The sequence below is a fragment of the Dreissena polymorpha genome, chromosome 1 (assembly GCF_020536995.1).
Source record: "Dreissena polymorpha isolate Duluth1 chromosome 1, UMN_Dpol_1.0, whole genome shotgun sequence".
Taxonomy (NCBI): domain Eukaryota; kingdom Metazoa; phylum Mollusca; class Bivalvia; order Myida; family Dreissenidae; genus Dreissena; species Dreissena polymorpha.
The window spans coordinates 150,607,484-150,633,695 of NC_068355.1; the positions used below are offsets into that span (position 1 = coordinate 150,607,484).

The 26,212-nt window shown below is 36.1% G+C and overlaps 1 protein-coding gene across 4 annotated transcripts in view; it reads left to right on the plus strand.

The window, feature by feature from the left end:
• LOC127855790 (protein retinal degeneration B-like) overlaps positions 1 to 26,212 on the plus strand; it is an 83,582-nt gene that overhangs the window by 32,926 nt on the left and 24,444 nt on the right. For 3 of the 4 annotated variants that reach the window (XM_052391609.1, XM_052391604.1, XM_052391624.1), the window contains exons 7-12: positions 3,202 to 3,294; positions 6,524 to 6,592; positions 16,518 to 16,610; positions 18,716 to 18,844; positions 20,313 to 20,493; positions 25,076 to 25,283. In XM_052391609.1, coding sequence (XP_052247569.1) covers positions 3,202 to 3,294; positions 6,524 to 6,592; positions 16,518 to 16,610; positions 18,716 to 18,844; positions 20,313 to 20,493; positions 25,076 to 25,283 — 773 coding nt within the window. The remainder of the gene's footprint in view (positions 1 to 3,201; positions 3,295 to 6,523; positions 6,593 to 16,517; positions 16,611 to 18,715; positions 18,845 to 20,312; positions 20,494 to 25,075; positions 25,284 to 26,212) is intronic. The other variant, XM_052391615.1, reaches the window with a different exon arrangement.

Consider the following 26,212-nt stretch of genomic DNA (forward strand, 5'->3'; position numbering starts at 1 on the left):
ATAACATTTCGGGCAACAGTTAGCAAAGCTGTGAAGTTGTTTTTATTTTTTCAAGCAGAAAACGAAGAGTTAATCACAAGATTACTGTCACTCTGTCATTTGGTCCCAAAACTTTAACCTTGGTCATAACTTTTGCATTATTGAAGATAGCAACTTGATGTTTGGCATGCATGTGTATCTCGTGCAGCTGCACGTTTTTAGTGGTGAAAGGTCAAGGTCATCCTTCAAGGTCAAAGGTCAAATATATGGCTTCAAAGTGGCGCATTAGGGGGCATTGTGTTTCTGACAAACACATCTCTTGTTGTCTCTAAATTTTCTGACACTTGTAATTTAATTTTTTTTTTTTAAGTGTCTGAAAACATAGAGTAATTACGGTACATGTGTTTGGTGTTGAATAGAGGTTCCAGCGAGTCAGTCTGATTGCATAAGAGATGGTATGTAGCAGGTTGCACTGCACTGAGTCTGTGTGGTCATTAACAGTTCCATATAGTATTCAAACACAGATATGGTCACTAATAAGTTGTGCTGTAACTCATAGAGTGTGATGTTTTGCTGTCAAAATAAGTTTTAAGCTAGGTTGGCGCTAAGGAAAAAAAATTACTAGCCAAATGTAGGGGGTGCGTTTTGGGGCTATTTCCTGAGCAAAATTATGCCTTTTTTCTGAAATTAGCCCTTACTTTGCTTGAAGTTTTTTTCTTTCCTGGTAAGCCACTTGCTGACATTTTGCAACCGCTTTTTTTTGGTTACAATTTTTGCACCGGTGGCGTCGTGAAAATGATACATTAACACCGTTAAACAGTTTTCAGTACATGTGTATTTAGGTTAGAAACCACTTAAACAGCCCGCCCGTCTCAGCAATAATTATGCAACATTTTATGAAATCCAAACATTACTTTTTTCTTTTGTTTTTTTTTTGTTTTGAAGAAATGCGTGAGAAATTACCAAGTCAGCGTGAGACCGCCATTTAATGCCAAAAAAACGTGAGACTCACAGCGAAACCGTGAGGTCACGGCGAAACCGTGAGACTTGACAGGTATTATTTCATAACTGACTTGGGCAAGCATCCGATGTCGTTAATTGGGGATATGTAGGGTTGCATCTAGAAAAACGTAGATAAGAGTTCTGGCCCCCTAACTTTCAGGAAAAGGGGGGCTTGATCCCCTCTTACATTTAAAAGAGGGGGACTCAAAGAAAAGATTAATTAAACCCACACAAATCTCTTTTAAGAACCAACATTGTATTAACTAGGAATATGTTCAACGTATGTTCATGTTGAAACTATCCTTAACTTGTCAGTTCATAAAAATTGAAGAAATAAATTCAAAAATATAGTTAACTGTAGAACTTTGAAACTGTTTTAAACTGTTTATATACATTGGGTAGATAAAACGTTTCCGATTCTACATTCGCGTCTGCACTATTTGAGACAAATTCTGATCGCGAACCTAACATATGGTCATTTCCTGAAATTACATTATTCTGTCCGCTTTCTTTTCTAAAGAATTGTGTTAATTTTTGTTGCTTCGACTTTCCTTTTTCGTTCCAAGCATCCATTTATAAGTTATCACGTAAATCGCAGAGTAACCCAAATGTTCGAAAAGTCTGGTTGCAGTGTTAAGCGTGACAAATTAAGACATAAGCCATGTGGATTATCAACCTAGGTAGTTGTCATTATCCCCTGGGGCCTTTCCGGTAAGGGTGTTATCTGCGTAATCTTATCGATGTTTCTGGCGATTTATACTGCCTGAAAACAGGCAGTTAGATTGTGCATTTCAAAAGCATAGGGTCTATTATTTTTCAATCGCCAATTTCATGAAAACCTTTTTTTCAATCACCAGCTAGGAATTGTAATCGCAAATGGCGATTTTTGCGATCGGTAACGCTAACGTAGTTTTAAGGCATTTTTTCAATGCAGAGAGTTCTGGTTATACATCCTCATGATCCTGTTAAATATTTAAAGGGTGTAGACTGGAATCACCATTGGCGTTCCTTCTGTTTGTCCATAGACTTAAACTTGTTTAAGGTCATTCTCCTTTGTATTCAATGTAGAACATTCAAACTTGCAGGCATTTCAAGATGATTTGCTTGTTTTTCATCCTACGCTAAAAATACAAAAGTTATGCCTCTTTTTAAACTTAATGCCTTCTTTTATATCATGCTATATATTACAACATGCTGATTTTAGGGGTTATTCTTTGTCACTATTTTGAAAAGTTCTAGTAATAAGACTGGGCTGATATTGATGTGTGCTTTTAGTTGGCGACATCAAACTAAGGCTGTTATGGTTTTATGCTGGTTGCAAAAAACATTTTCACTTTGCTTCTGATGAGGAAAGGGTTTACCAACCTTCATGAAACTTTGGACATTGCTAGCTTGCATAGACACCTAGGTTTGGATTGCATTTTGAGTCACTTTGTCAAAGTGGCTTTTGCTTAAACTAAAAGGATTATTTCAATAACTTAAGTTTTAATGGAGTTATTGTGCTAAATTTTTGAAATGCCATTAAATTGTGCGTCTGTATAACATTTAACTTTCCTTTAAATGTTATACTGGGCTGGGCCACACAACCTGTTTTCTTTTCTAACTTTGATTTCTTAGTTCTCATACAAATAACAATTAAATGAATGTTATATTTAGACATTGTCACATTATATATAAACACATGTTTAAAGGCTTAATAGTTTGAATGTAAGTGATGTAGGAAAATTGTTGTCCACAAGTAGTAAGGTGCTGAACAGCCTTGAATGTTGTTTTTGTCCTGTTTGTTTGTTGGTTTGTTTGTTTGCTTTAACATTTGCCATAACTTTTGCAATATTGAAGATAGCAACTTCATGTTTGTCATGCATGTGTATCTCATGGAGCTGCACATTTTGAGTGGTGAAAGGTCAAGGTCATCCTTAAAGGTCAAATATTCGGGGGGGGGGGGGGGGGGACTTAGTGTTACACAAACACGTCTTGTTTGCTTTGAAAAACATAATAGTATTTAATGCAATACACTAACTGAACTGGCTTGGTCATGGAATTATTCTTGGAGCGTGCATGCTTGTACAGATAGTGATACACTGCTTTGATTAACTTGGTCTCCCCAGGAAAGATGATAGTAACTTAAGTGACTGATGGATAGGATAACAAAGAAAGAAAATTGAACAAAGAAAAACAAAATAATAATGATCACATGTCAAGTGCTGTTCTGGTCTGCAGATTCCAGTCATGTGTCTGATTGGCGGTTCCAGTCTCTAGAGCAGTTACAAGAGTCCAGCTCTGATGAAGACGATGAATTCTTCGACGCAGAAGGTATTGTCTTGTCTTCAATAATCTGAAATTTCATATTCACAAGCTTGTAAGCGTCATAAGATGATAACAATTATTGTTTAATTGTGTATTACTCAAATCACTTATGAAAACAGGAACATGTTCAGCAAATTGTTTACCCAGTTTTGTATTAGGTGGATCCTTTCTACCAGTGAATTTCTTGTTTATCCTTTTATGTTCAATAAAGGATAGTAGACAGGCCTGTATGATTTCAGTGAGTCTGAAACCTATTCAAAAGACTAAGACAACACATTTCCCACTTGTGTCGGGAAGCATTCAGACACTTTTCAAACCTCATGGTTTATTTGCGCAACCAACACTTCACATCCTCTTGTTTACTTGTAGGAAAGATGCCGTTTATGCCACACTGTGCACTTTGCCTTTGCTTGTATAGTGCTTTAAACTAATTGTTTTGACTATTTATGCCCCCCTTCGAAGAAGAGGGGGTATATTGTTTTGCACATGTCCGTCCATCCGTCTGTCCGTCCACCAGATGGTTTCCGGATGATAACTCAAGAACTCTTAGGCCTAGGATCATGAAACTTCATAGGTACATTGATCATGACTTGCAGATGACCCCTATTGATTTTCAGGTCACTAGGTCAAAGGTCAAGGTCACAGTGACTCGAAATATTAAAATGGTTTCCGGATGATAACTCAAGAATGCTTAGGCCTAGGATCATGAAACTTCATAGGTACATTGATCATGACTTGCAGATGACCCCTATTGATTTTCAGGTCACTAGGTCAAAGGTCAAGGTCACAGTGACTCGAAATAGTAAAATGGTTTCTGGATGATAACTCAAGAATGCTTAGGCCTAGGATCATGAAACTTCATAGGAACATTGATCATTACTGGCAGATGACCCCTATTGATTTTCAGGTCACTAGGTCAAAGGCCAAGGTCACAGTGACTTGAATCAGTAAAATGGTTTGCGGATGATAACTCAAGAATGCTTACGCTTAGGATCATGAAACTTTATAGGCACATTGATCATGACTTGCAGATGACCCCTATTGATTTTCAGGTCACTAGGTCAAAGGTCAAGGTCACAGTGATTTAAATAGTAAAATGGTTTCCGGATGATAACTCAAGAATGCTTACACCTAGGATCACGAAACTTCATAGGTACATGGATCATGACTGGCAGATGACCCCTATTAATTTTCAGTTCACTAGGTCAAAGGTCAAGGTCACAGTGACAAAAACATATTCACACAATTACTGCCACTACAACTGACAGCCCATATGGGGGGCATGCATGTTTTACAAACAGCCCTTGTTGACAATCACTGTTTGACAGATTACAACTTTTTCAACTTTTTTGTATTGAGTTCTTATACATTTAATGATGTATGGTTATTGACTTATTGGCAAAATATTAAGTCATGTAACACATAATAACCTTGTTTTGAGGGTCTTAAAAGTCTTTCAGAACATTTACCTTATGATTTTGATTATGAAACTGGATTATGTTTATATCAAAATCTCTTTATGCATGCTAAGGTGTTATATGACTAAAAAGTTATATAACAAAATATCAAGGTATGAATTATTATTTAAATACATGCATTTGGTGTTGAATAGAGTTTCCAGTGAGTCAGTCTGATTGCGTAAGAGATGGTATGTAGCAGGTTGCACTGCACTGAGTCTGTGTGGTCATTAACAGTTCCATATAGTATTCTAACACAGTTATGGTAACTGATATGTTGTGCTGTAACTGATAGAGTGTGATGTTTTGCTGTCAAGATAAGTTTCAAGGCAGAGAGTTCTGGTTATACACCCTGTTAAATATTAAAGGGGTGTGGACTGGAATAACCATTGGCATTCCTTCTGTTTGTCCATAGACTCAAACTTGTTTAAGGTCATTCTCCTTTGTATTCAACATACAACATTCAAACTTGCAGGCAGTTCCAGATGATTGCTTGTTTTGAATCCTACGTTAACAAATACAAAAGTTATGCCTCTTTTTTAACAAAAGCATTCTTTAATATCATGCTATATATTACAAGATGCTGGTTCGAGGGTTATTCTTTGTCACTATTTTGAAAAGTTCTAGTAATGTGACTGGGCTGACATTGATGTGAGCTTTTGGTTGGCGGCATCAGACTGAAGTTCCAATGACTTAAATAAGTTTGGAGTGACCAATCTTGATGAAACTTTGCATGTTGCTAGCTTGCATAAACACCTAGGTTTAGATTGCATTTTGAGTCTCTTGTGTCAAAGTGGCTATTAAGTTTGATGACAATTTACATACTGAATTCCAATAATATTGTTTGGTCATTCAGCACCAATGATTTTCGTGATAGTTATTGACATTAAAATAATTTGTTTCTTCTTGCGATCTCTGGACACTTATGAGCCAAGTTTGGAAACTTACATGCAGCATAGGCTTGATATTAAGATATTGTCACATTATTCCACTCCAATATCTGGTCAGTGTTATTGCTGGGGTCTGTTGGTTGCTTAGAGAGTTATTATTTGAGTTATTTTGTGTTCTCAGGCTGTCAATTAACCTGTAAAGTGATAAGTTCATCATTGAGGAGCTTCGTACTTTCACTGAAATTCTTGTATTTCATTGAACTACATGTATTACATCATTACAGTATAGTCTAATATGAGTGTCAAATATACTAAATTATGAAAAAAGCAATGAATATAGTGCAAACATGTACAACAAAAATGAAGTAAAATGAGAGACTAAGTAAAAAAAAACACCATAAAAAGTAATCAGCGCAAAAATTCACCCTCATGAGGGATGTGGGTGGCTTTCCCTGGCAGCAAGAGAGGGCCCTGATCCTTAGGAATAGGACTTTTATCTCTGATTTTTTAGATATTGTGTAACCAATCCCCAAGTCATTTGTTCATGCAGCCATGTTTATTTTTACCTTTTCTTAATAATATTCATTTTTCGGTAAATTTTGTGTAATTGTTTAAATTAAAATTTGTATTTATATTTATATGTTTGATTGTTTGTTTATTTTCTTTGTTGTGTTTATTTTTGTGATTACCTTTTTTAAGTTATTAAAGGTTAATATATATATTATATTATTATCTTCGGACATTTGATAAACAAATAAATCTGTCAGAAATTTTGAGTAATCTAATGAAATGTAAGTACTTTTTTACAAAAAAAATGAATTGGTTAACCTTTAACAACATTTTACTGCATGTTGTGTTGTTTGATGCATTGTGTGACCATTTATCCAGGCATTTTTGGGGATGTGTGCAGCTCTGATTTGGAAATGTCAGATTCAGAGTTAGACCAAAATGTATTGTGTAAGTACCCCACCCATTGTTATTGTTTATTGTTTAACCCTATCATATCTACTTAGTAGTACTAGTGGTGCTATTGTTTATGGCTCAACCCTATCATATCTACTAGTGGTGCTAGTATTCCAGTTTTACTTGTTCCTCTCTGTTTTATACTACCCAAACAAGAATTCTTTAAAATGTAAGTTCAGTAATATGGCTTTTTGTTGTTATTATAAGCGTTGATTAGTATTTTTCTGTGTTTCATTGGTCTATGAACCATCTGGAAAATAACACCTGATTTAGGCATGATCACTGTAAAGGTTTATAATGCAAATAAGGTGTTATTTTCTCAACAGTGCTAAACGATGAAATGCAGAAAATGCTTGTCGATTCTTAAATATGTTATTCCTTATGATATAAAATTATGTGAGTGCAAAACTACTTGAGGTATGCCCCTTACTTTTCAACTAACAGTTCCTGTAATATGATTGTTGGTCATTTGAACATTTCATTACTCACAATTTAGAGTGTGTTGATGGAAGACATTTAAATCTATTATTTATAACACAATAACGTATTAAGGGAACACCTGCAGCAGGTAGCGTTCAGGAAAGTGGCAGTTTCCAAGAAAATGGCGGCAGCAATCAAAACTATGTCTGCTCATAGTTTAAAAATGTGAAATCAAATCATCATGAAAGTTGGTGATATTGTTTGATAGTCATTATTTTGTGGCCAATGTGGATAACCAGCTAGATTAAGCACATCAAAATTATGGTCCTTGAATTATTATGCCCCCCCCCTTGGAAGAAGAGGGGGTATATTGTTTTGCTGGATGTTGGTAGGTCTGTCGGTAGACCAGTTTGTTTCAAATTTATAACTCATCAATTATCGACCGATTGGCTTGATACTTCACATGTGCTTTGGCCTTGGACAGTAGATGACCCCTATTGAAATTGGGGTCTCTAGGTCAAAGGTCAAGGTCACAGGCACAATAAGTGTGAAAATAAATTGTTTCCGATCAAGAACTCCTCAACAAATTGACCGATTTGCTTTATATTGCAGATGTGCATTGACCTTGGACAGTAGATGACCCCAATTTAAATTGGTGTCAGTTGGTCAAAGGTTAAGGTCACTGTCACAATAAATGTGAAAATCGTTTCCAATCAATTACTCACCAACGAATCAACTAATTGGCTTGATACTTCCCATGTGCATTGGCCTTGGACAGTAGATGACCCCTATTGAGATTGGGGTCACTAGGTCAAAGGTCAAGGTCACTGTCACAATAAGTGTGAAAATCATTTTACGATCAATAACTTGACAACAAGTTATAGGATTGGCTTGATACTTCACATGTGCATTGCTTGGACAGTAGATAACCCCTATTTAAATTGGGGTCACTAGTTCAAAGCCCTGTTTGGGGGGCATATGTCTCCGACCAAGGAACTCTTGTTAAAAATTGGAAAAATAAACTCTCTCGGCTCTTTAACTTAAACTTTTTTAATCTTGTCATCTCAAACTTGAAGCTATTTAACCAGATGTCTCAAATATTTTTTGTGCCGTCTTTTCGAAAACAAAACGTCATTACAGTACTTAAGGAAATATGTAAACTTAAAGAAGAATATGCATGTGAATTGTGCCCGCCTTAGTAAAGACCACTTATATAGTTATTAATCTGTTTCCGTCAGTTTGTACTTGTTGATAAGTTCCCAACCATTGCACTCAGCCCACACTCTCAAGTGCCCACTTGTAACTATGTGTAAAGGGTTCAAACTTATTGCAACTATAAAGTTAAATGATTTAAATATTTGGATCTTATTTAATATGATGTGAATATTACTAAAACGTATATAGTAATGTTACTTGTTAACATTTTGTGAAGCCCTTTGGACACTAGAATAATTGTGGCTAAACTTGTCCAAATTTATAAAATCTTCATTATTCCTTGTAAAGAATGAACTCCTTCTGACATTTAAGCTTGAAGAATCTCTGCAGTCCAAATTTATAAAATCTTTATTATTCCTTGTAAAGAATGAACTCCGTCTGACATTTAAGCTGGAAGAATCTCTGCAGTCCAAATTTATAAAATCTTTATTATTCCTTGTAAAGAATGAACTCCTTCTGACATTTAAGCTGGAAGAATCTCTGCAGTCCAAATTTATAAAATCTTTATTATTCCTTGTAAAGAATGAACTCCTTCTGACATTTAAGCTGGAAGAATCTCTGCAGTCCAAATTTATAAAATCTTTATTATTCCTTGTAAAGAATGAACTCCTTCTGACATTTAAGCTTGAAGAATCTCTGCAGTCCAAATTTATAAAATCTTTATTATTCCTTGTAAAGAATGAACTCCTTTTGACATTTAAGCTGGGAGAATCTCTGCAGTCCAAATTTATAAAATCTTTATTATTCCTTGTAAAGAATGAACTCCTTCTGACATTTAAGCTGGAAGAATCTCTGCAGTCCAAATTTATAAAATCTTTATTATTTCTTGTGAAGAATGAACTCCTTCTGACATTTAAGCTGGAAGAATCTCTGCAGTCCAATTTATAAAATCTTTATTATTCCTTGTAAAGAATGAACTCCTTCTGACATTTAAGCTGGGAGAATCTCTGCAGTCCAAATTTATAAAATCTTTATTATTTCTTGTAAAGAATGAACTCCTTCTGACATTTAAGCTGGGAGAATCTCTGCAGTCCAAATTTATAAAATCTTTATTATTCCTTGTAAAGAATGAACTCCTTCTGACATTTAAGCTGGGAGAATCTCTTCAGGAACTTATATGAGCCGCGCTCTGCGAAAAGGGAGTTTATGCATGTTCGTAAAGTGGCATCCTAGATTAGCCTGGGCAGTCTGAACAGGCTAATCCAGGACAACACTTTCCGCCTTAACTAGATTTTTGGTAAGAAGAGACATTCTTGAAGCGAAAAATATCATAAAAGCGGAAAGTGTCTTCCCTAATAAGCCTGTGGATACTACACAGGATAATCTGGGAGGACAATTTAGGTACATGTATTAAATCCCCTTTTTACATAGCATGACTCATATTTATCTAGGTATAAGTAGGTAGAGAAAATCAGGAAATGATGCCTTTTAATGCATTCCCATTCATCACGATGTAGACTATCAGTGGTGGACTTGTGTAGCTAAAATCATGACGGTTTGACTTGTGTTTAAACTAGTTGACTCAAAAATTCTGTGGGGGGAAAAATCAAGCTTGAAACAAGACACGGGCCTCTTGGCCTCAATTAATCAAACACGTAAAGATGTTAATACCCAGTTGAGTTTCTGCTCTCATTTGGTGCGTCTGCTCAGATTGACCATAACCTTAATATAACTTCTGTAAATCTACGAATATAATACGCACTTTTTTACCTGCCGATTTTTTCTTCAAGTAGGGGGTGCGTATAATATACGAGTTTAGAGCAGAACAAAAATTTTCCTGTGCAAATTTTCAACTTAATCGCTGTTATTCGCTTCGCGACAGCCATTTTGAACTACACCATTACATCAAAGGGGTGCAACAGGGCTTGCGCTGTCGTTCGCCATTTGATTCATTTGCGAATATTAGCTGACCACTATTTATCTTTCTACCGCATATTTACCATATCTGAAGTAAAGAGTGGTAATTAAATAATTAGTTTTATGATGCTAATAGAGTCTATTACACCTGTCTGCTGATTGCCGAATTAAATTGAAAGGTATTAAAGAGATCATGAAAAACACGAGCGGTTTAATTGTATTTTAAGTTATATTAAAGTATCAAGTTTGTAACACTTCGGAAAAGTAATTCATTTAGACAACTATAAAAACGGAAGTAACCATTTTGTCTTTTTATTACTTTATTATTATTATAATTATTATCGTCCCGAATATTGTCAAATTGAATTAAATGTGAAAACAAAAAACAGTGTCTCTGCTTCTTTCTGATGTAATTATGACTGCTTGACCCAGATGTCAGCAAGGGGCCCGTGTGTTATCGGTAACAAACAATGGTAATATAAACAATAGACAGAGCTATTTATTATGCAACTGTCATAACAACAGCAACATAACACATCCCGATCAATATACCAGGGTATTACTGTGAAACAGATAGTTGACAACACCAAATTGATTTGCTATTTTCACAACACAAAAATATATTGACACATTTTTTCGGAAATGGCTGATTTCGGACACTGATTTTTTTAGTGCGTATTTTACTCATTTTTTTTAATGATAAATTTTGACCAAACTCGCGGGTGCTTATTATGCACGAGGGCGTATTATATTCATGGATTTACGGTAATTCCTTTTTTAGCTCGACTATTATATATAAAATATATATAGTGGAGCTATCCTACTCACCCCGGCGTCGGTGTTAGCATCTGTGTTAGCGTTAGCGTGCAAATGTTAAAGTTTTCGTACTACCCCAAATATTTTCATTGTGCCTTGACATATTGCTTTCATATTTTGCATTCTTGTTTACCAACAGCTACCCAACCTATAAACAAGAGCAGACAACTCTATCAAGCATTTTGTTATAATTATGGCCCCTTTTCCACTTACAATATGCAGCAAATGTTAAAGTTTGCGTACTATCCCAACTATTTTCAATGTCCCTTTACATATTGCTTTCATATTTTGCATACTTGTTAACCATCATGACTCCAACCTATAAACAAGAGCAGACAACTCTATCAAGCATTTTGTCATAATTATGGCCCCTTTTCCACTTACAATATGTAGCAAATGTTAAAGTTTGCGTACTACCCAAACTATTTTCAATGTCCCTTGACATATTGCTTTCATATTTTGCATACTTGTTAACCATCATGACCCCAACCTATAAACAAGAGCAGACAACTGTATCAAGCATTTTGACAGAATTATTGCCCCTTTTATACTTAGAATATGCATATTATTGATAAATCTATGTTAAAGTTTGCGTACTACCCCAAATATTTCCCATATCCTTTGACATATTGGTTTTATATGTTGCATACTTGTTTACCAACATGATATTCAGTACGCATAATATGTCATGAATGAGAAAACTGGTATGTGGAAGCTCAACAGCCCATTTTTGTCCTGGAACTGTATTCACAAAACATTCTAACATTAAAAAAAAAACAAGTGCAGACCGCTGTATCAAGCATTTTGACATAATTATGGCCCCTTTTACACTTAGATAAATGAACATTTTGCTTAAATTGCCATAACTTCTTTATTTATGATCACATTTTATTATTACTTTGACAAAACAACACTTACCTGAATACCTCAATGGATTCCACCCAAACAATACCCCACGCCCCTACCCAGAATCCCTTCCCCCCCCAACCCACCCCCTTTTTTTTTAATCATCTAATAAATTACCACACCCCACATTATACCAACCTCTCACCTTCCTACCCCCCCCCCCTACCCCCCCCAATTTTTTTTTTATTTTTTTTAAAACATCATCTTATAAATTACCACACCCCACATTATACCCCCCTCTCACTCCCCTACCCCCCCCCCCCCCAAAAAAAAAATTTTTTTTTTTATTTTCCTTTTTTATTTTTGAAAGATCGTCTAATAAATTATTGAATATGAACAATTTCCCCATGATGGCTTACGTTATACTGTCAAGCACTCGAATAGTCAAGCGCGCTGTCCTCTGACAGCTCTTGTATTGCAATGTGATATTATCAAGGTCATATAGCTTTGCTTTTGCTTTATTAAATTACTAACATGTTATTTTCAAAGTTTTTTCCACCAAGAGTCTATTTTTGCAGAGCATTTCCTTCTCTTCTGTAATGTGAAGATTTTAGAATGCAATAAAAGCTGTTTTTATACTGTAATTATTTGAATTGATTTCCGAAATAAGCAATTTGTGTTATAATAAATGTAACATTAAAGGGGGGTATACTAGTATCACAATGGATTTCTGTCTTTATATTTGCCTATCCGTCTGTCCATAGACACACTTTTGTCAGGCCGTAATAATCAAATGTCTGCAACTCTGGGGTCAAACTTTCCACACCCAGGGGTACAAATAGTTAAAGTAGCATTGTATACCAAATACCTTTAAAAAATTTCATCTGACAACAACGAGGCCCAAAGGTCTTTGTTTGTAAAATTGAATTGTAGTGACAGTTTTGAAATGGCCTGTTTTGGGGGGGTTTGCCCCCATTTGAAGAAGAGGGGGTAAATCATTTTGCTGGATGTCAGTAAGTTGATATGTCGGTAGATCAGTTCTTTTCCGATCAATAACTTGTGAACGGATTGACCAATTGGCTTGATTCTACCCATATGCATTGGCCTTTGCCAGTATGTGACCTCTATTGAAATTGGTGTCACTAGGTCAAATGTAAAGGTCACTGTCACACTAAGAGTGAACATTGGTTTCCGATCAATAACTTGTGAACAGAGGGACTGATTAGCTTGATACTTCCCATGTGCATTGGTGTTGGAAGTAGACAGCCCCTATTGAAATTGGGGTCACTAGGTCAAAGGTCACTGTCATAGTAAGCGTTTAATCTTTTACGATCAATACTCGTTAACTGATTCACCGATTAGCTTGATAATTCCCATATGCATCGGCTTTGAACAGTAAATGACCCCTATTGAAATTGGGGTCACTATAGGTCAAAGGTCAAAGCCACTGTCACAATAAGTCAATCTTTGATGACAAATCAAATGGAAATCAATGTAACACTTAATGTCACAGTGATCTTGACCAACAACGATAATTCAATTTTATTTGATCAACGTGACATCACTAGTTATAATACTATAATATTCTCAATCCATTCACTAAAAGAATGATTTAACAGAAGTGCAATATTCTGTGTCAACTAAAATCTTATTTAAGTGGCTAAGTCACACTTATATGATAAGATTAACTCTTATGGTCAGTTTTGTTGCAAAAAATCCTGTGCCAAGGCCCTGTTGGGGGGGGGGGGCATATGTCTCCAATTGCTGAGTTCTTATTAAGGTCAGTCTTTTTCCTATATATCATGTTGGTACCAGAAAACGACACCGTTTTCAATGCAACCATTGTTACCAATATCACAATCTTTTGCCTCAACAATTGAGTAGGGCTCTAATCAGTGCTTGTTATTCAACAAGGGAAGTAACCGCAGCAAGCTTTGCAATCTCTTGCACGACGGTTACATTACATTCACCTCTGTGATGGGCTCAGAACGGACTATTTTTATGAAAGCGTCTCGTTCATGTCATGATCATTCCAAGCGTTCATCATGGAGGTTACAGTATTCTTAACAATCTCTTGCACGACGGTTACATTACATTCACTGCATTAAAGAAAACCATCTCATACCATAATATCTTATATCAGCCTTAATTATTATAAAATTGATATGGTTTTATGATGTTAACAAACCTACATACATACATACATATGTCGAAGCAATGCCTAACGACACTCAATAAAAGTTATGTTCAATTGTTTACATTTGTGAAGTGCGTGGAATGATTCCATCTGCGTAAATGGGCAATAAAATAGTTCCGAAGAGCTGCATTTAAACTCGCAAGTTTTTGCAAGATGTTTCGTAAATTTAAAATTCCTATTTCAATATTTTACGCCTCTGATCTTAAAAAATCCAAATCAAATATAATTTGAATGCGTTTATTCGGTTTTGCCCAGTTTCTGGGCAATATGGCATGCTGAGCCTTTCGCAGAGGTGTATGTGAGAGCAAGGAAAGACAACCCTGCGTGGAGATTGCAAGCTTTGATGTCAGTATTGATTAATATGGGTTTTCCAAATACCTTGTTGAGTTTGAGAAAGGGAACCTAATAAAAATGTAAAAAGATTTGCGCAAATTATGAGTTACAATTTCAGGTCAGGTTTCAAAGCCCCACCCCGCAAAAAAATAACAAAACTGCTGTTTAGAAGTATGGCCCTTGAAAAAGCTAAGGTTTTAATAATACTGATACTCATCCATTGACAGAAAGATGAATTTATTAAATGCCAGTCCAGCATACTGTTTAGATGTTGATTATAACACTGTTTGTTCAGTGTCCCAAATAAGACAGTAAAAGCTGTTACTCTAAACTCTTTCAGAGCTGGAACTGAATTTTTAAGGCCTTTGCAAACAGTTTGGATCCAGATGAGACGCCACAGAACATGGTGTCTCATCAGGATCCAAACTGTTTGCTATTCTGATAGTATTCTTTGAAAAAGAAATCAAAGAAAATGCTAATTTTAGAAATTCAGCAGCGACATTTTAGTAGACGACAAATTTCCCAGCATGCAAAGGGTTAAGCACGGCTTCAGTTGAAAGAGTGTTTAGTTTGATGAACTGATAGTGTAGCTGTTAATAGAAACAGGTTTTTGCATGAATCGCTCACTAATGTTATTATATTAATTTGTAGCTATAGAGATAAATCACTGGGTGGTCAGATAATCAGATTGTCAAGATTATTTACATTTTCAAGACCATTGCAGCCTAGGGAAATAAACATGTACATTGTTATTGAATAATGCTACATGTATAATAAACTAGATGTTTTAGTTTATTAAATGCAATCTGTACATGCTTTATGAAGTTTTCAGCACACCTAATAAATTACCCTATTCGGATGAAAATGAAGCAAATTATTCCACTTTGACTCTAATGGTACCACTATTATCCGAAAGTAGCGAGGAAAAATGCTGTAGATTTAAGCGCTTTTATTTACACTTTGACATTTTCTTATTTAGAGGCTTGAACATGTTAGACAATATATGGATCTTTTCACAGTGAAAGATTGCAAATGAAAAAATGAAAATTATGTTCCTTTTGTAGTATTTTTATGAATAGTACAATAAATAGTTGCATAATGGTTTGGATAGCAAATTAATAATAACTCGACATTATTTTCAGTTACAATAATTTTGTTTTATTCCTTTAATTTCTGTATATAATCAATTACAGTGAAAACCCTCTAAACCGGATCCTCTCTTTACCTTAATCCTCTCTAAACCGGACAAATTGTCCGGTCCCATTTTTTTCCCTATAAAACCATGTGTAAAATATTTCTCATGACCGGAATCCCTTCAATTCCGAATACTGGTCATTCTTTGGATCAAAATTGGGTCATTCTATACGTAATTGTACCGCTCTAAACCGATCAGGACCTGTTTGTTGCACCTTTGACCTAGAGTCAAAAACTTGTGAATAGCGGATTAAAGACACGTGAAATTAATTAAGGTTGTGGAATATTTTGCAAACTGTAAAAATCACAAAACAATTTAAAGAGACTTGGCCTTTGATGTACATGTTGATCAATAGGGGTGACAATACTGATTATAATTAGTGATAACAATAACAAAAACAACAACAACATTTATAAGCTTTTAAGAATTACAATTGCTTCTAAGCCAAATGCAAAAATAACAAACATGGGGTTCACTAGTGTGTTTTGTTTTTGTAGTGTGTTTTGTTTTTTATGTAGGAAGCCGTGCTAAATTTCAATAAGCTTAATGCTATTTAATTTTGAATTGTTTAGTACAAATGCTAATTAAGTGTCATATAAAATGGTGATTTGCATAGTTCTTGAAGCAGTTGCATTAAGATATTCATTTAGATTTTTAAATTGGCAATGAAGGTAACTAAGTCTAAAAAGGTCCGAACCTCCTTCTAAACAAAGGCCCGTGGAAAAGTCTCTAGAAGACAAAATCAAACTTATCAAAGAGTCTACCGGTATGTGAATGACCTGAAAGTAAAATAGTCAATTTCCCCTCTAAACCGGAATCCTCTCTAAACCGGAATTTCCTTTCGGTCCCGGAGGTGTCCGGTTTAGAGCGGTTCCACTGAACATCTTTATTTTATTGTAACACTATTGTTTTCTGTCTGGTAATTAAAGTGTTTTGTTGTGTTCATTTGTAAATGAGTCGATTTTGTGACATGCTTATTTTCCTTTGTTTCTAATGTTTGACATTTACAGTGTTAAAATACATGTAAACAATTTTTTCAGGGGGGCTTGGAACAAAGTCGTCGTCGTTGGAAATGCTCTCAGTTTCTAATGATGAGTTTGCTGATGCAAGATCTCAACTGTCCTTTAATACAGGTGACAAACAAAGATCTGCCAAGTTGTTTTTTTTGTCCTGTGTTTTGTCAATTGTTATGTTGTGTATTGAGGATAAAGAATGAACTGTTCAGCAAATGCAATATTTTAAGCTTGCCCTTGATACAGATCACTTAGTATATCCAGTGGAAAATCAATCCCATGCACAATATAAGCTATATGTTTATTCAATTTTATATTTCCTGAAATTGGGGAGCTCATATTTGCCACTTAGTCTGTTTGTCTAAAGTCTCATTTTGATAGAATTGATATTACGGTACATGAGCCAAATGAAACAACTTTGGTGTTCATTGGTCCTTCAGTATGTGTGGATGTCTTTCTTTCTTCATCTTTCCACCATGCAGTTTGTTTCTGCACAAGATCTCAGACACTATTGGTCTTACTTTGATGAGACTTGATATCTGCAGCATTCGTATAGGGACCGAGTCCTGTACATCAATATCAGGTTATTCCGATCCAACAATTTTTACAGGAGTTATAATCATTTGCTCATTAGTTTAAACCTATTTATTTTAGCTCGATTGCATCTAAATCCTAAGGCTTATATAAACACTCTCGAGTCCTGTTTTAGGGCCTACAACCTGTACTTAAGCATTAACACCCTATATTTCGCGACTTACTATGGCACGCAGTGAAGCGTGAAAAACAGTCGATTATTGACAGTGTTGTTTACACACCCACTGGGGTTGTTTTTAACACTTAAGAAATAACCCATTAGTGTCATTGCAAAGGTAATAATGGCAGGTTTACTGGTATATAAATCATTAAATTTCGGTACTGGTCTTGAATATTTCTTTGTCCTGATAAAAAGCGCGCGAAAATATGTGTGGGTGTATTTATTTGTAAATAAAATTTTTTATCGGGTACATTGCGATATTTTAATTTTCATTAAAAGTTTCGTTGTAAATGTCAACTAAAGTACCGCGGTATCTCGCGAATTATGTGGCATTGACATTTCCTCTTGATAAAATAGAATTCAAACATGCTGTATCGTTACTGTTACGCTGTTTTAGTTCCTTCATTAGGACTTTTTATAAGGGTAAATTCGAATCTTTGCACAATTATATTTTATACTTTTTTTACAGCAATAATTCTTTTTTTAAGCTGATTCCCAAGCGATCGTACATGAAAATACAAAAATATAATTTACATTTTGGTTTTTATGATAAATACAGATACGTATGTAGTTATGAAAATGTTTATTGTCGAATTGGTTTGCAATTATAACTATACAAATATGTAGCAGCGCCGTATATAAAATGAAAACATTGGGGAAATTTGACAAATTAACCACAATACAATTAAGTTAGACATTTCTCGAGTTATATCGCGCGCCGTATATATCGCGCTCGCAATCTTTGGACCCCAACAATCGCGATATATCGGCGTTGCAGTGTATTGCCCTTTTAATAATAATTCCTTTCTGCATTGATCATCTGAATTACATGTATGTGACATGTGATATGCAGCATAGCTATTTGGTGGACATGCATATGATTTCAGGTTGTTTTGCTCAATATTTGTTAAGAAAGTTATTGCCTTTTGATTCATTATATGACATTTTCTTTTGAATGTTATGTGTCTGTGTTAGATCACAAGAACTAATAATCTGACAGTGATGACTCTGTATGCAAGGGCCCTTCAGGATGGCACTCGAGTGATTTTATCTGGTAGTTATAACCCCTTGAACAATCATTTGGGTGCACTCAATGAAGTTATTTTCTTGTCAATTCTGTCATAACCTTGACAAAAATTATCTAACAAGTATGATATGACAGTTTACACGTTTGATATAACAGTTATACAATTCATGGGTCATGGGTATCGTGGAAATAGGACAAAGACCCTTACGATGTCACAATTCATTTATGATTCCGCTGCCCCAAGTTACACCATTATATTAAACTATGACAAAGAAGTTGATAAATGTTGATTGTAACATGATATTGCGGATGACAGCTTTTATGTACCTTTAAAAACTAAATCATTCCACATGGACATTCAAAAGTTTCCCTAAAGATTATGCAAAATGTTTTGTTACAAGTGTAAATACATGCAAGTAATGCCCATGCATGGTTTATATGCAGACAATGCTGGTGGTCGCAGGTTTGAGAAACTGTGCCAGAAATACAGCCTGGAGACCGGTCGAAATGACAAGCAGAGCACTGCACCTTCCCTCTGTAAAACTGATGTGCTTTTTCTTGTGGTACATGGAGGTAAGACCTACACTCAACTTGCAATCTCAATTCCTCAAATTGTTTAATGTCCCAAATATTCTAAGAGAGACCAATAGTGCAAAACATTCCTGTGAATTTCGTTCTTGTTTGGCTTGAATTTTAAAGTTAGTTATTGCTTGGCTCAAACACAAATTAGTCATGCTGTGTCATTAATAGGGGGGGGGGGGGGGGGGAATCTGTTATTTTTCATAACAAATTCTTAAACTATGTTTAGCTTGAAATTTCAATGGTTAGAAGTTTCCTTGCTGGTCTCTGTAATATTGAGTCATTGTTAATAAAATATATTTTTAGCTCACAGGAGCTTTTGTGATCACCTTTTGTCTGTCTTTCGTTGTGCATCATGGGGCGTCAACCTTTGCCTTGTAAACACTCTAGAGGCCGCATTTATTGTCTCTTCTTCTTCATAAAACTTGGTCAGAAGATTTGTCTCACTGATATCTTGGATGAGTTTTTATTTTAGGGTCCCCTGCACAAGTATATCAAACCAATACTGACTACAATCAAAACTTTATCTGAAAATATTCTCTTGTTCATACCTTATTATGCCCCCCTTTGAAGAAGAGGGGGTATATTGCTTTGCACATGTCGGTCGGTCTGTCGGTCGGTCCGTCCACCAGGTGGTTTCCGGATGATAACTCAAGAACGCTTGGGCCTAGGATCATGAAACTTCATAGGTACATTGATTATGACTCGCAGATGACCCCCATTGATTATTAGGTCACTAGGATAAAGGTCAAGGTCACGGTGACCCAAAATAGTAAAATGGTTTCCGGATGATAACTCAAGAACGCTTAGGCCTAGAATCATGAAACTTGAATGGTAGATTGATCATGACTCGCAGATGACCCCTATTGACTTTCAGGTCACTAGGTCAAAGGTCAAGGTCACGGTGACCCAAAATAGTAAAATGGTTTCCGGATGATAACTGAAGAACGCTTATGCCTAAGATCATGAAACTTGATAGGTAGATTGATCATGACTTGCAGATGACCCCTATTGATTTTCAGGTCACTAGGTCAAAGGTCAAGGTCACGGTGACCTGAAATAGTAAAATGGTTTCCGGATGATAACTCAAGAACGCTTATGCCTAGGATCATGAAACTTAATTGGTACATTGATCATGACTTGCAGATTACACTTATTGATTTTCAGGTCACTAGGTCAAAGGTCAAGGTCACAGTGACCCGAAATAGTAAAATGGTATCCGGATGATAACTCAAGAACGCTTACGGCTAGGATCATGAAACTTCATAGGTACATTGATCATGACTGGCAGATGACCCCTATTGATTTTCAGGTCACTAGGTCAAAGGTCAAGGTCACTTTGAGAAAAAACATATTCACACAATGGCTGTCACTACAACTGATAGCATATTTGTGATTATTTTTCAACTTAAACTTAGCACACGAATCGCCTACTTCAACTTCAGTATCTTATATATTTTAGGCAGTATGTTAGACACAGCGTGTGACTCATTCAACACGTCCAAACGAAGTGACTACAACACCTTCAAAACAACTTTTGACACAGTGGTGCGGAACAGCTACCCAGCAGCTAAAGGCCACGTCGCTTTCAGATTGGTTCCCTGTCCTCAAATGTGTGCAGATGCTCTAAATGTTTTGTCAAGGTAGGAACCACATTTTAGTCTCGAGCATTTTGATGTATATTAAAGGATTTTTTTTATTTCAACATGACAAAATACCAGATGGTTTCCCGATGATAACTCAAGAACGCTTTGGCCTAGGATCATGAAACTTAATTGGTACATTAATCATGACTGGCAGATGACCCCTATTGATTTTCAGGTCACAAGGTCAAAGGTCGAGGTCACAGTGACTCGAAATAGTAAAATGGTTTCCGGATGATAACTCAATAATGCTTACGCCTAGGATCATGAAACTTCATAGGTACATTAATCATGACTGGCAGATGACCCCTATTGATTTTCAGGTCACTAGGTCAAAGGTCAAGGTCACAGTGACTCGAAACAGTAAAATGGTTTCCGGATGATAACTTAAGAATGCTTACGCCTAGGATCATGAAACTTCATAGGAACATTGATCATGACTGGCAGATGACCCCTATTGATTTTCATTTACTATATAGCCTTGCATCACCTTTCATCATGAAACTTCATAGGAACATTGATCATGACTGGCAGATGACCCCTATTGATTTTCATTTACTATATAGCCTTGCATCATGCATAGATTAGTGTACAAGTAGTAATGCTTTGTTAGTTGTTAAATATTTTATGTTAAAGAATAAAATAAACATTAAATGGGTGGATTTGGTCAGCTGTATCGGGAGGAGGAGGCTGAATATGTCCCGAAATTAGTCAGTAAAAACCAAGATTTGGTCAGGGAAAAGTCAGTGAAAAGTCAGGGAATTTTATTTCATCAGGTTGGTGGCAACCCTGATAAACTACATAGCAACTTCATATTTGGCTAACTGGGGGGCATAGTGTTTCTCAAAGAAATCTTGTTTGAAAAGACTTTTCCTCTGTGTGTTTACCCCACATGTATTTTCAAAAGTTGATACAAACATGAAGTCATTTTAGAAAATGTGTGCATGTTGTTATCTCATATTGTGGAAATGTGTTTGTTATACATATGCTTTTCTTGATGTATGTTAACAAGTCTTAGGAATGGTAATGAGTGTTCTGAAATTGAAATATGGGTTTGAAGGATAATGGTTCTAAACTACATTTGTGTAAACGTTCCATGAACATTACAGTTCCGATAGGCATTTCTCATCTGTAAACATTATTTATCTTCAGATTGAGTGAAACATGCAATAGTCAGATAATCATTATTTTTACCTAAACTTAGTTATTGTGATGATCTGGCATTCTTTGTTGAACATTTTCCTGTGTGCAGTGTGTGTTGTCATCATGTTTCTCATTATCACTATAGAGACAGCATTTTTCATCTGGATTAAACTTGATCAGAATCTTTACTACAAATCTGGACAAATCATTGCCTAGTTTGCATCTGGGTTATGTGTGTCCAAAAACTAGGTTATCATGTCAAATCTGAGGAAAACATTGTTTCCATTTTAGAGGCCACAATTATGACTCAACCTTGATGAAACAAGGCCTGAATATTTATATTGACACTATCTAGACTGAGTTTGAATCTGGTCAGGTGCATCCAAAAACAAGGTCACAAGATCAAACAAAGTTAAAATCTTACAAAATCTACTGGACCTCTACTGTCATAAATTAAGTTAATGTAACATGTGAGACCACTCTACATATATTGTATAAATCATTGCTGCAGTTACTTCCCTTTGCCTGCAATGTCATTCATGATAGTTCAGTTTAGTTGTGTGCATTATTTTTATGGCCTCCAAAGGAGGGCATATAGTGATCGGACCGTCCGTCTGTCCGTCTTTCCGTCACACTTTGCGTTTAGGTTTCGAAAAATGCTCATAACTTCTATGTCCCTAGACATGTAACCTTCATATTTGGTATGCATGTGTATATGGACAAGGCGTTTTCATACGCACAAAAATGTTGACCCCTGTGACCTTGACATTGAACTTAGGAACCGCGTTTAGGTTTCAAAATCTGTGTTTAGGTTCCGAAATATGCTCATAACTTCTTTGTCCCTTGAGATATAACCTTCACATTTGGTGTGCATGTGTATACATTCCAACCCCTACTTCCGGTCACCCCTCATCGCCGGTCGCCCCATGTAGGAGGCCGGTCTGTGCCGCGACCGTCGATAAACACTATATAATGCACCCCTCTTTAGCGGTAACCCCGTTTCTCCGGCCAGCGGCCAGCAATTTTGCATCCCAAATGTTAAATTCCCCCCATATGAGTGGTTACGCGCGAGTAAGTCAGTCATGTAAACTGGCAAAATTACACCGACGCAACGGCGAAAAAATCGATACGTACTTCCGGTCTGCAGTTTATGCTCTGCAGTACTGAAGCGTGATGTGTGATAAACATTTTGACAGCGAGTTTGCAAAATTGCAATTAATTAGCGGCAGATTATCGGGTTATTGGGTTAAAAGCAATATTCGACCGTTTGATCTTTTTGTTTTTCCGCACATGCCAATATCATCTATTAGTACTGGAAAAGAGATTCTTAATTTATAATTGATAATTTGTAGTTGTTGAATCATACTATTTCAAGCACACATTTATGACAATTATCGGCTAATTAAAAGTTAAAAAGAACAACGCAACTTTTAACCGAAATCAACTGCTCTACATGTTCTCTGTGCTTCAAAGTTTTTATCCAAAAATCAATACACGCTTGCATGGGTATGACTTGACATTGTACATTGGTGCATAATTTTCGCGCGCTTTTGTCCGGACAAAGGAAATACATGAGGACTTTTTTGATGCTAGGATTTGTAAACGTCTCGTTAACATAAATCAATCGGGAGTGTGTTTTGGATTACAAATTATAATTCTCATTTGGGAATTTAACAAAACATTTATATTTGTTTTATATTTACAATGATTTCAATATAAATTTTGATAAAACGCGGCAAAATAAATGTTTTGCATGAAAAGCACGATTAACAGTAGGATTACACCTGGTTGCTATTATCAGTCTCTTAAGTTACTGGCAACGATTTTATCGTGGAGGAGATCACTGTCGGAACCAATTCGTGCGGTAGGTATTACAAAGACATAAAACTGCAATAAACCAATTAAATTATCGATTGATAGTGACACGGGAGTTATTCACGCATAACTGATTTACAGCTGTTCCCATCTTTAGTGCATTTAGGCCATACAATGCGCATTCTGTAAACAAAGAATCATGAGAATGACTTGATTCTGATGAGGATGATATTGATGATGATTAGAAAGATGAATGGAATATTTTTTTGAATGAAAATGTTGTTTTATAGCTGACTTTAGAAAGGAAGAAATAAAATTATTTTAAGTCTATATATTGTTTAGTACATGTACACATATTTACCATTTTGTTTATACAAAAATTGAACAGTTGGCCATCAACTCTAGACTCCCTACGACCCAACCCCCTCTTAAAAGGCCACCCCGCTTAAGCAGCCAATTTGGCTGTTTCCCTTGACTGGCTGCTTAAGAGGGGTTGGACTGTATAGACAAGACTTTTCCATATGCACACAAATTTTGACCCCTGTGACCTTGACCTTGAACTTAGGGTCCGCGTTTAGGTTTCGAAATCTGTGTTTAGGTTTCGAAAAATGCTCATAACTTCTATGTCCCTTGAGATATATCCTTCATATTTGGTATGCATTTGTATATGGACAAGGCCTTTCCATACACACAAAAATTTTGACCCCTGTGACCTTGACATTGAACTTAGGGTCCGCGTTTAGGTTAAGAAATCTGTGTTTAGGTTTCGAAAAATGCTCATAACTTCTATCAAAGTGTTTAAAGGGGGCATATGTCATCCTATGGTAACAGCTCTTGTTTATTTCATGCCCACTTTTGAATAAGGGGGCATATAACACTGACGTACTGTCCTTCTATATAATTGTGCGAAAGTTCCTGTCTTATCTCTAAATTTGCAAGTTATTGATAGATTTGTATGCCCCCGGTAGGGTGGCATATAGCAGTTGAACTGTCAGCCCGTCTGTCTGTCTGTCTGTCTGCCGTCCGCAATTTGATATTTGGAATGCATGTGCATCTCATGAAGCTGCATATTTTGAATGGTGAAAGGTCAAGGTCATCCTTTAAGGTCAAAAGTAAAAAATACAATCCAAGGGAAGTAATAAGCTTTAAAAGGGAGATAATTTCTAAACCTGCCAAATGATATATTGAAATTTCATTTCAAAGCGGCGTAATAGGCAACATTGTGTTTCTGACAAACACATCTCTTGTTAAATCACTACTCACAAATGTCCACTACAGTGTATTGAGGAAAAGTGGAATGTGAGACATCTGTATCCTACTGACAGATGTTATGTTCTTTAAGTTTGATTCAACTGTTCTCTTACTAAGTTTGTTCCGTCTATGAGGTCAAGTCTTCAAGAATTGCTGTTTTTGAACTCAGGAGAGCAGTAAAGGGCAATCATGGCACTATTGTCACCCATTTAGACATGAAAAGGTGCACCAATAATTATTTTAATGATTTTTTTTCATAAAGATATTCAAATGTCAACCAATATTGATGTCTTCTTTTAGGGGAAGTCCATTGTTTTTTTTATTAAGTTACTCAAATCGAATGCAACCAATATTGTGCACGATATTTTTGCAGCTTAAGTCCATTTGGGTCTGACTCGACGCCCCATCACATAGAGGGTAACTTGCCCTGGAGTCAGGAGTTTGTTCCCCTGGGAGCCCTGGGCTTGTTCTCGGCCTGCAGCCCCGAGTACCAGGATCACGTTAACTCTGTGGTTGCCAAGGCAAACCTGGTGTACATGGACTTCCTGCAGTCAGACGATGGCAGGGGCTTCACTGGACAGGTACCTTGGAGGTGGAGGGTAATCTCTATAGCCCTGAAAGTGTTTTGGAGTCACTATGTCTGTATAAAAAAATTGTGTAAAACAGTATTTCCACATTTCTTTAATGACAAAGATGTACAGACGTACATCATTCAAGACATCTTATTTAATCTCAATTGATTAAAACCTTTGAGATTTATTATCTCAGCAGTATATTAGAATCACAGTGTTGGTTGGTCAGTTTTTTAGTTGGTTTGTTTGTATGAAAAAATTGTGGAGTCGTCTACTTCCACTTTTCTTAAGTGATTAAATTTATTCTTAAAATAAGTTATAACCACTAAAACTAGATGAGCAACACATCTTTTTATGTCCCCCACCACTATAGTGGGGGACATATTGTTTTTGCCCTGTCTGTTGGTCTGTACATGTACGTTGGTCTGTTTGGTCAAACTTTAACATTTGCCATAACTTTTGCAATATTGAAGATAGCAACTTCATATTTGGCATGCATGTGTATCTCATGGAGCTGCACATTTTGAGTGGTGGAAGGTCAAGGTCATCCTTCAAGGTCAAAAACAAACAAAAAGTCAAAGCAGCGCAGAAGGGGACATAGTGTTTCTGACAAACACATTTCTTGTTTAAAGCACAATTGTGTCGTGTTCTTAGAAAACTGGGCATAAGGCATGTGCGTTAAGTGTCGTCCCATATTAGCCTGTGCAGTCCGCACAGGCTAATCAGGGACAACACTTTCCACCTAAACTTGATTTTCGGTAAGGAGGTACTTTCTTGAAACTAAAAATACCATAAAAGTGGAAAGTGTTGTCCCTGATAAGCCTGTGCGGACTGTGCGGACAGGCTTATCTGGGACGACACTTTACACACATGCATAAAGCCCAGTTTTCTCAGAACACGACCCAATTGATCAAAACATTCCTTAGCTATTTGACCAT